The sequence below is a fragment of the Cervus elaphus genome, chromosome X (genome assembly GCF_910594005.1).
Source record: "Cervus elaphus chromosome X, mCerEla1.1, whole genome shotgun sequence".
NCBI classification, from domain to species: Eukaryota; Metazoa; Chordata; class Mammalia; order Artiodactyla; family Cervidae; genus Cervus; species Cervus elaphus.
In genome coordinates this window covers 111448427-111460475 of record NC_057848.1, presented here as the reverse complement: position 1 = coordinate 111460475, position 12049 = coordinate 111448427, and the positions used below count along the sequence as shown (strand labels likewise).

The window sequence follows — 12049 nt, the reverse complement described above, 5'->3', positions numbered from 1 at the left end:
CCATTTCTGTGTATATATCGAAAGAAAGTGAAATTATTATCTCAAAGAGATATTTGTACTCAAATGTCCATTACAGCAAGCCAAGGTGTGGAAACAAAGTAACCTGTCATTTACTGATGAATGTGGATAAAGAAAATATGTGAAGTGGTTAGCCTCCAACTAATAAAAATAGATGAAGAAAAAAAAAAAAAGGAAATTTACCACTTTTGAAAAGGAACTTCCCAGCAATTACTAGAAATAGGACCCTTCCTTTCCCATGTATTCTTTATAACAATAACACCTTTTGATCAATGAAAATATTTTCTGATGACTCTAGATGATACTGGGTTTCATGAATAAAGACAGAATTACTAGGCTGATTTTGAACTTCCCTGGTAGCTCAGCTGGTAAAGAATCCACCTGCAATGCAGGAGACCCCAGTTCACTTCCAGGGCCGGGAAGATCCTCTGGAGAAGGGATAGGATACCCACTCCAGTATTCTTGGGCTTCCATGGTGGCTCAGATGGTTAAGAATCCACCTGCAAGACGGAAGACCTGGGTTCAATCCCTGAGTTAGGAAGATCCCCTGGAGGAGGGCATGGCAACCCACTCCAGTATTCTTGCCTAGAGAATCCCCATGAACAGAGGAGCTTGGTGGGCTACAGTTCATGAGGTCACAAAGAGTTGGACATGACTGAGCAACTAAGCACACAGCACTGCCTGATTTAGGAGAAATCACAAATGAAACAAAATTACTTATAAAAGTATGATGCTCCAAGTCACCAAATAAATACAGCTTTCTTAAAACTTAACACAGGTTAATAGAGGTCTGATTTTTTTTGGCCATGCCTTGTGGCTTGTGAGATCTTAGCTCCCCCTCAGTTCTGAACCACCAGGGAAGTCTCAATAGAGTTCTTTTAATAGACTTTTCCTTCTTAATAGACTGACTTCACCATGCGAAGCCTGATAAGAGTGCAGAAAAACACCCAGAGTTGTCACAAAAAAATAATGACAAAAAAAAGTTCTGGAATTAGATAGTGGTGATGGGTTATACAATTCTGCATATTCTAAAAACTACAAAATTGTAAAATTTTATGGCATGTAACTTAGGTCCCAATAAAGCAGTTTTTTTAAAGAGTGAAAAAAAAAAAAGAAAAGAAAATATGGTATATGTATACAATGGAAGTGACAGAATTTCAACTGAGTTACTTAAAATCCTAAAAGATGAAGCTGTTAAAGTGGTACACTCAACATGCCAGCAAATTTGGAAAGCTCAGTAGTGGCCACAGGACTGGAAAAGGTCAGTTTTCATTACAGTCCTAAACAAGGGCACCACCAAAGAATGCTCAAACCATGATACAATTGTCCTCATTTCAATGTTAGCAAGGTTATGCTCAAAATCCTTCAAGCTAGGCTTCAGCAGTATGTGAACCAAGAACTTCCAGATATACAAGCTGGGTTTTCAAGAGGCAGAGGAACCAGAGATCAAATTACTAACATCTATTGGAGCATGGAGAAAGCAAGGGAGTTCCAGAGAAATGTCTACTTTGATTCATTGACTATGTAAAGCCTTTGCCTGTGTGGATCACAACAAACAGGAAAATTTTTAAAGAGATGGGAATACCAGACCACCTTACCTGTCTCCTGTGAAATCTGTATGTGGGTCAAGAAGCAACAGTTAGAATTGGACATGAACAACTGCCTGGTTCAAAATTGGGAAAGGAATATGACAAGGCTGTATATTGTCACCCCGTTTATTTAACTTATATGCAGAGTATATCATGTGAAATGCAGGGCTGGATGAATCACAAGCTAGAATCAAGATTGCTGGGAGAAATAGCAACAATCTCAGATATGCAGATGATACCACCCTTATGGCAGAAAGCGAAGAGGAACTAAAGAATCTCTTGATAAAGGTAAAAGAGGAGAGTGAAAAAGCTGGCTTAAAATTCAGCATTCAAAAAACTAAGATCATGGCATCTGGTCCCATCCCTTCATGGCAAATAAAAGGGGAAAAAGTGGAAACATTGACAGATTTTCTTTTATTGGGCTCTAAAATCACTGTGGACAGTAACTATAGCCATGAAATTAAAAGATGCTTGCTCCTTGGAAGGAAAAGTATGACAAATTTAGACATCGTATTAAAAAGCAGACATTACTTGGCCGACAAAGGTCTGTATGGGTCAAAGCTATGGTTTTTCCCATAGTCATGTATGGATGTGAGAGTTGGACCATAAAGAAGGCTGAGCGCCAAAGAATTGATGCTTTTGAATTGTGATGCTGGAGAAGACTGTTGAGAGTCCCTTGGACTACAAAGAGATCAAACCAGTCAATCCTGAAGAAAATCAACCCTTAACAGTCATTGAAAGACCGCGGAGAGCTGACTTATTGGAAAAGACCCTGATGCTGGGAAAGACTGAAGGCAAAAGGAGAAGAGGGCAGCAGAGGATGAGATGGTAGGATAGCATCACCAACCGACTTGAATTTGAACAAACTCTGGGAGATAGTGAAGGACAGGGAAGTCGTGTGCTGCAGTTCATGGTGTTGCAAGGAATCAGACACTGACTTAGCGACTGAACAACAACAAACTCCCAGTGCGGATGAATCACATCTTAGCATTTTTAAATAAATTCTTGTCCACTTCCCATTAATGTTCTGCATTACATTTAATAGTATATAAGCAGAAAGAGATTATTAAGTATTTGATGCTCTATGATTTTTATAGTGAACACATTATTTTATTTGTTAGTGTGAAGAAAGAATATAAAGAATAAAAATAGATTATTCCCCAACCTCGTAACTTCTGGCAGCTTGTTTCCAAATAATGCTGTGGAAATAGCCTATTAATTCTGATGCCAGTGGTTTTCCTGTTTGGTGACCTGAAAAAAAAAACAAGCTCTAAAAACAAGAATCAAGATCTATCACATTAAATAAAGAGCAATAACTGTATTCAGAACCTATAATCTTTACATAATGGCTACAAACACAACCACATTCAGACAGGTTTTCATCATCAATTTTAGATTTACTAGCAAAATTGATTATATAATACAATCAGAGTTTGCTAGAATCACTGTAATTTGCCCATCAGTCTGTAATAGTTTTCCAGCCCAGTTTCTTTTTAATGTATTTTCTATGTTCCAAATTTGATCATCATCTGGTGCCTTAATGTTATTATCAGTGAACAGACAGCAATGCTAGAAATCATTAATAAGAAGTGTTTATACTATTATATACTAACTAGATCAGTTCAAGTTCACCAGAAAAGGCCAATTATACCTTAAAGCCTTTGTAAAATACTTTAAGACCATGTTTACACATAAACTCTATTACTTTAAATTGTAACTCATGTCTGATTGTTTCTGGTCTAGACATTTACAGGGTTCAAATACATTAGCACACACTAAAGTAAAGTTTAATCTATACTAGAATTCTATACCCCTTTCAATTCCACCCCTTTGTCACAATCAATTTCCACAAAAGTCTCGATTAGAAAACAGAGCCTCTCAGCAAAAGACACACAGATGTACAGAACAGTCTTTTGGACTCTGTGGGACAGGGTGAGGGTGGGATGATTTGGGAGAATGGCATTGAAACATGTATATCATCATATGTGAAATGAATCACCAGTCCAGGTTCGATGCATGAGACAGGGTGCTCGGGGCTGGTGCACTGGGATGACCCAGAGGGATGGGATGGGGAGGGAGGTGGGAGGGGGGTTCAGGATGGGTAACAAATGTACACCTGTGGCGGATTCATGTCAGTGTATGGCAGAACCACTACAAAACTGTAAAGTAATTAGCCTCCAATTAAAATAATTAAGTTTATATTAAAAAAAAAGAAAACAGAGTCTGACCCCTCAACCCAGTCAGCAGACAAAGTTTGTTTCACGACTTACTCAAAACTAGTCACATGAAAGTAAAAAGCCCTGTAAAGTATGTACCTAAAATATTATAATACTTTGAAAGTATAAATGTATAATTAGATACCATAATACAACTTTGGCTAACTGTAATCATGGAAAATTAGTTATTCTAGATAATAAAGTCTTCTAGTTACCTGGCAGTTTACTTTCATCAAACATAAAATATTTTTAAGAAATCTAAATCACTTAAGGTTCTTAATTTTTCTAAAAATCATGTTTTAAGAATTAGGTTTTTCTTTTTAATAATTTTTTTTAATGAGTAATGTTTTAAAAGAAAGAAAAATGCTCAGGAAACAAACCAAGAAAAAAGTCCATTTTACCACCTGGATCTCTGATACAATGAGAGAAAACAACATGAAACACTTTCATCTCAGCCAGATCCTCCCAGAGTGGCTCTTCCAGCCTTCAGTGGTGGGGAGCTATTATTCATAAATATATCTAGTCTTCTTTTTTTTTTAATTTATTTATTTTAAACATACTTTCTAGTTTATGAAGCACAATTTAACTATTTTTAGACTATTCAAGGTCAACAATAACAGCCATTGTATTTTATTATACTGTTAGGATATCATAATGATGAATTCAGTAATTATTATATAGTACATATTATTATACTTTTGAAAGTATTTTAAATGGTTTTATACAATTTATAAGGTTTTTCCCTCCCTTGTGATCAGGATATCTTTATATTTCCTTGTAGGTCCTTTCTCCCTTTATAATATGCTACCATTAAAAAGCTGAGGGTTGAAAAAAAAAAAAGCCGAGGGTTGGAAAATCACATAACCAAGCTTATCAACACTGGGTCTAAAAATAACTGGATTCTTAGTGAGGATATGGAGGAAAAGTGCCATCAGTAAAATACATTTCATAGAATCTAGAGTTCAAAAGACTCAGAGATTATCTAGTCAAAAGATTTCCTTTAAAAATCAATGCCTTTGTTTTTATAAAACATGATTCATACTTATAAAATTGAAGCAATCTGGTAAACAACAAAAAAGCAACAAATCACCAAAACTTCCACCACTCAGAATAAATCCCAGTGTTAACATTAGTGACTATCGTTCCAGTAATATCTCTAAATGTATAGAGTTGAAAGAACAGATTAGGGTAAGAATTTTCTAAGAAAGAGTTCATACTATCTGTGTTCTTCAGAGTATAAGGTTCTACAGAGAGATGGGGGATTAATGGAATGCTGAGATTTGGCTCTACATCTTTGCTTTAGCTACAACTCTAGTCTGTTTTATTGGGGGCAGGGTTCACATAAGATTGCATCACAAGGGATGCTACTGCTGCTAAAAAGAAATAAAAAACGAGGAATGTAGTTCACAACCTTCATTATATAGTTGGAAAAAACCAAGATCCAGAGATATTACTGACTTGCCTGAAGGTAGACAAACTGAAACATGAAATTAGGCTTCTAACCTCACAATTCTCCATTACAGATGAGTTTAAAGCTGAGTCTATTTTTGTTGATATTTTGTTATTTTTGTTTAGTTTTCATCCTGGCTTACCACATAGGAGGAATCTGGTTAGGTGAATCGTTATAGTTAAAGGATATTAGGGAGGAAAAATAGTAAGTGAGAAAAAGAAAAAAAATCTGTTGATCTAAGGATTTTTTTACTGTTCTGATATCCATCTCAGAAGGACATGCATAGTAACACTTTCCTAAAACATCTGCAAAAATACTACTGACCTATAATGATTTCTTCAATCTTCTCCTTTGCAAACAATTCTTCCTTCCTTTGTAAAAGCATGTCAATGTGGAGTAGTTGAGCTTTACTAGTATCTTCTGATGACTTAAAATGTTCACAGATAATCTTCAGGAAATAAAATCCAACAGATTCTCTGTTCAAGAAAACACAATTTTAAGTGGTGTGAATAAAACAACTTTTTTTAAATTAATAAGCCTAAAATTTGTTTCAGCATGACCAAAACAGGCAAGATAAAACTATATTTGAGCTTAATACCATTAAATATCTCAACAAAACTATTTGTCAATAACAAAGAATTTAATTCAGTTCCTGTTTAATTTATCAAGCCACAAGCATTTTCTTCTTATAAACATATACAGTCAGATAATCATCTCTCTACTAATATCTAATTTATTCTTTTTCTCCAAAACTGATGACAATTTATAAATACTGGAACATGAGATCCATGACGTGAAGATACACAAACAGACATTAGACATTTACTACTCCCTTGTCATGAGAACTTCTACGATCTACTCTAGAAGCAACTTTCAAATATACCATAGAGCACTGTTTACTACAGTCAACATGTATGTTACATTCTCAATATTCATTTATTTTATAACTGGAACTTTGTACCTTTTGACTATCTTCTCAAGTCATTATGCTGTACACTTTAAACTTAACATAGTGCTGAATGTCAATTATATCTTAATAAAACTGAAAGAATAAAAAGAAATTTGCCAATTCCCTCGGTCAACAACTCCTTTAAAAATTATGCTTCATTACACAAATAATATAACAGTAGATAATGACTATGTTAAATGCAAAGAGTTCATGGATTGGAAGACTTAGTATTCTTAAGATGGTAACACACCCAAAGTGATCTACAGATGTAATGCAATCCCTGTGAACATCCCAAAGATATTTTTTGCAGAAATGGAAAACTCCATCCTAAACTTATACAGAATATCAAGGTACCCAGAAGAGCCAAAACAATCCTGAAACAGAAGAACAAAGCTGATGGACTCATACTTCATGATTTCAAATTTTACTACAAAGATACAGTAATCAAAATAGTGTGGTACCGGCATAAAGATACATATACACCAATGGAATAAAATAAGAGTTTAGAAAAAAATTCTCACATATATGGTCAAATGATTTTCAACAAGGATGACAAGACCATTACATGCAGGAAAAAAAAAATCATTTTTTCAATAAATAGTGCTGGGACAATTGGATATCCATAAGCAAAAGAATGAAATTCTTTCTTTTCATTCTTTAATGAAATCACCTTACATCATATAAAAAAACGAACTCAAAATGGATCAAAGACCTAAACAGAAGAACTAAAATATAAAACTTATAGAAGAAAATATAGGGGAAAATCTTTGTAACACTGGATTCGACAATGATTTCTTTGATATGACACTAAAAGCACAAATAACAAAATTAATAACAGATAAACTGGACTATGTCAAAATTTTTAAATTTTGTGTATCAAAGAATACAGTCAAAAGGGTGAAAAGGCAACCTATGAAATGGGAGAGAATATCTGCAAAACATACATCTGATACACAGTTAATATCCAGATACATAAACTCAACAATAAAAAACCAACTGACTTAAAAATGGGCAGAGAGGTTGAATAGACATTTTCGCAAAGAAGGATTTCCCTGGTGGCTCAGTTGGTAAAGAGTCTGCCTGCAGTGTGGAAGACCTGGGTTCGATCCCTGGGTCAGGAAGATCCCCTGGAGAAGGAAATGTCAACCCCAACCCAACTTCTTTCCTGGAGAATTCCATGGACAGAGGAGCGTGGTGGGTTACAGTCCATGGGGTCAGAAAGAGTCGGACATGACTGAGTGACTAACTTTCACTTTCAAAACTCAACAAACTTTTAAATGGGCAAAGAGGTTGAATAGACATTTTCCCCCCAAAAGATATATAAATGGCAAAAATCACATGAAAAGATACTCAATATGACTAATCCATTAGTGAAATGCAATCAAAAGCACAATGATACCACCTCATACCCATTAAAATAGCTACTGTCAAAAAAACAAAAAAAAATGTTGGCGAGAATATGGAAAAATGGGTAAACTTGTGTACTATTGGTGGGAATGTAAAATCGTATAGCTGCTATGCAAACCAGTATGGTGATTCCTATAAAAAATTAAAAATAATTTCCATTTAATCTACTAATTCTACTTTGTATAAGCCCAAATAACCAAAAATAAAGTCTCAAAGAAATATTTTTACACCCAAGGGCATATCAGTATTGTTCACAATAGCCAAAAGGTTGAAGTATTACAAGTCTCCATCGATGGATAAATGATTAAACAAAATGCAGTACATAACACAGAGGAATATTATTTAGCCTTTAAAGAGGAAATTCTGACATATGCTACAACACGGTAAAACTTGAGGATACTATGCTAAGTGAAATACAATAGTTGGAAAAGCACAAATAGTATATAATTTCACTAATATGAGGTACCTACAGTAGTCAAATTCAAAGACAGAAAGTAGAATGGTATATTCCACAGATGGGGAAAGGGGAGAACTGGGACTTGTTACGTAATGGGTACAAAGTTGCAATTCTGCAAGATGAAAAGAGCTCAAGAGTTTGCTTAATGAATTTTAAACACTATGAATGTTTACTCTTAACAATTTAAGAGTAAACTTAACACTCTTAACAATTTAAGTGTACTTAACACTGATGAATTGTATACTTAAAAATAGTTAAGATGGTATGTTTTATGTTTTATATATTTTACAACAAAAAAATTTTTTAATTTCTTTAAAAAATTAAACAATTGAAATATAATGGGTTTTGAACTCTGTCAAAACCCTTTTCTGCATCTATTGAGAATATCATATGAGATTTATTTTTCAATTTGCTAATGTGGTGTATCACATTGATTTACTTGCATATATCAAAAAATCCATGCATCCGTGGGATAAATCACACTTGATCACAGTGTATGATTCTTTCAATGTGTTTTTGTATGTAGTTTGCCAGTATTTTGTTGACGGTTTTTGAGTCTATGTTCATCAGCAATATTGGCCTATAATTTTCTTTCCTTAGGGGATACCTTTGTCTGGTTTTGCTAACAGGGTGATGGTAGCCTTACACAGAATAAGCTTGGGAATTTCCTTTCTGTGCAATATTTTGGAAGAATTTCAGATGGGTAGGCAATGGCAACCCACTCCAGTACTCTTACCTGGAAAATCCCATGGACGGAGGAGCCTGGTAGGCTGCAGTCCATGGGGTCGCTAAGAGTTGGACACAACTGAGCGACTTCACTTTCATGCATTGGAGAAGGAAACGGCAACCCACTCCAGTATTCTTGCCTGGAGAATCCCAGGGATGGTGGAGCCTGGTGGGCTGCCGTCTAGGGGGTTGCACAGAGTCAGACACGACTGAAGAGACTTAGCAGCAGCAGCAGCAGGTATTAACTACCCATCTGAAGGGAATGGCAAACCACTTCAATATACTTGCCTTGAGAACCCCATACTTCATGAGCAGTATGAAAAGGCAAAGTGATAGGATACTGAAAGAGGAACTTCCCAGGTTGGTAGCTGCCCAATATGCTACTGGAGATCAGTGGAGAAGTAACTCCAGAAAGAATGAAGGGATGGAGTTAAAGCAAAAACAACACCCAGTTGTGGATGGGACTGGTGATAGAAGCAAAGTCCGATGCTGTAAAAAGCAATATTGCACAGGAACCTGGAATGTTAGGTCCATGAATCAAGGCAAATGGAACTGGACAAACAGGAGATGGCAAGAGTGAACATCGAAATTCTAGGAATCAGTGAACTAAGACGGACTGGAATGGGTGAATTTAACTCAGATGACCATTATATCTACTACTGTGGGCAGGAATCCCCTAGAAGAAATGGAGTAGCCGTCATAGTCAACAAAAGAGTCCGAAATGCAATACTTGGATACAACCTAAAAAACGACAGAACAATCTCTGTTCATTTCCAAGGCAAACCATTCAATATCACGGTAATCCAAGTCTATGCCCTGACCAGTAACACTGAAGAGGCAGAAGTTGAATGGTTCTATGAAGACCTACAAGACCTTTTAGAACTAACACACAAAAAAGATGTCCTTTTCATTATAGGGGACTGGAATGCAAAAGTAGGAAGTCAAGAGACACCTGGAGTAAAAGGCAAATTTGGCCTTGGAGTACAGAATGAAGCAGGGCAAAGGCTAATAGAGTTCTGCCAAGAGAACGCACTGGTCATAGCAAACACCCTCTTCCAACAACACAAGAGACAACTCTACACATGGACATCACCAGATGGTCAACACCAAAATCAGATTGATTATATTCTTTGCAGCCAAAGACGGAGAAGCTCTCTACAGTCAGCAAAAACAAGACTGGGAGCTGACTGTGGCTCAGATCATGAACTCCTTATTGCCAAATTCAGACTTAAACTGAAGAAAGTGGGGGAAACCACTAGACCATTCAGGTATGACCTAAATCAAATCCCTTATGACTATATAGTGGAAGTGAGAAATCGATTTAAGGGACTAGATCTGACAGAGTGCTTGATGAACTATGGATGGAGGTTCGTGACACTGTATAGAAGATAGAAATCAAGACCATCCCCAAGAAAAAGAAATGCAAAAAAGCAAAATGGCTGTCTGAGGAGGCCTTATAAATAGCTGTGAAAAGAAGAGAAGCCAAGTGCAAAGGAGAAAAGGAAAGATACACCCATTTGAATCCAGAGTTCCAAAGAATAGCAAGGAGAGATAAGAAAGCCTTCCTCAGTGATCAGTGCGAAAAAACAAGAGGAAAACAATAGAATGGGAAAGACTAGAGATCTCTTCAAGAAAATTAGAGATACCAAGGGGACATTTCATGCAAAAATGGGCTTAAAAAAAGACAGAAATGGTATGGACCTAACAGAAGCAGAAGATATTAAGAAGAGGTGGCAAGAATACACAGAAGAACTATACAAAAAAGATCTTCACAACCCAGATAATCATGATGGTGTGATCACTCACACTCACCTAGAGCCAGACATCCTGGAATGTGAAGTCTAGTGGGCCTTAGGAAGCATCACTATGAACAAAGCTAGTGGAGGTGAGGGAATTCCAGTTGAGCTATTTCAAAACCTAAAAGATGATGCTGTCAAAGTGCTGCACTCATTATGCCAGCAGATTTGGAAAACTCAGCAGTGGCCACAGGACTGGAAAAGATCAGTTTTCATTCCAATCCTTAAGAAAGGCAATGCCAAAGAATGCTCACATTACCACACAATTGCACTCATCTCACACGCTACTAAAGTAATGCTCAAAATTCTCCAAGCCAGGCTTCAACAATACATGAACCGTGAACTTCCAGATATCCAAGCTGGTTTTAGAAGAGGGAGAGGAATCAGAGATCAAATTGCCAACATCTGCTGGATCACTGAAAAAGCAAGAGAGTTACAGAAAAATATCTATTTCTATTTTATTGACTATGCCAAAGCCTTTGACTGTGCAGATCACAATAAACTGTGGAAAATTCTGAAAGAGATGGCAATGCCAGACTACCTGACCTACCTCTTGAGAAACCTGTATGCAGGTCAGATAGTAACAGTTAGAACTGGACATGGAACAACAGACTGGTTCCAAATCAGAAAAGGAGTATGTCAAGGCTATATATTGTCACCCTGCTTATTTAACTTATATGCAGAGTACATCATGAGAAACACTGGGCTGGAGGAAGCACAAGCTGGAATCAGGATTGCCGGGAGAAATATCAATAACCTCAGATATGCAGATGACACCACCCTTATGGCAGAAAGTGAAGAAGAACTAAAGAGCCTCTTGATGAAAGTGAAAGATGAGAGTGAAAAAGCTGGCTTAAAGCTCAACATTCAGAAAACTAAGATCATGGCATCCGATCCCATCACTTCATGGCAAATAAATGGGGCAACAGTGGAAACAGTGGCTGACTTTATTCTCTTGGGCTCCCAAATCACTGCAGACGGTGACTGCAGCCATGAAATTAAAAGACGCTTACTCCTTGGAAGGAAAGTTATGACCAACCTAGACAGCATATTAAAAAGCAGAGACATTACTTTGTCAACAAAGGTCTATCTAGTCAAGGCTATGGTTTTTCCAGTGGTCATGTATGGATGTGAGAGTTGGACTATAAAGAAAGCTGAGTGCCGAAGAACTGATGCTTTTGAACTGTGGTGTTGGAGAAGACTCTTGAGAGTCCCTTGGACTGCAAGGAGATCCAACCAGTCCATCCTAAAGGAGATCAGTCCTGGGTGTTCATTGGTGGGACTGATGCTGAAGTTGAAACTCCAATACTTTGGCCACCTGATGTGAAGAGCTGACTCAATTGAAAAGACCCTGATGCTGGGAAACATTGAGGGCAGCAGGAGAAGGGGACGACAGAGGATGAGATGGTTGGATGGCATCACGGACTCAATGGACATGGGT

The 12049-nt window shown here is 36.8% G+C and overlaps 1 protein-coding gene across 2 annotated transcripts in view; it reads right to left on the bottom strand.

The window, feature by feature from the left end:
• The window catches only part of TEX11 (testis expressed 11), a 247746-nt gene that overhangs the window by 102792 nt on the left and 132905 nt on the right, over positions 1 to 12049 (bottom strand). For both annotated transcript variants that reach the window (XM_043897600.1, XM_043897601.1), the window contains 2 exons: positions 5598 to 5749; positions 2773 to 2858 (listed from right to left, as the gene is read on the bottom strand). In XM_043897600.1, coding sequence (XP_043753535.1) covers positions 2773 to 2858; positions 5598 to 5749 — 238 coding nt within the window. The remainder of the gene's footprint in view (positions 1 to 2772; positions 2859 to 5597; positions 5750 to 12049) is intronic.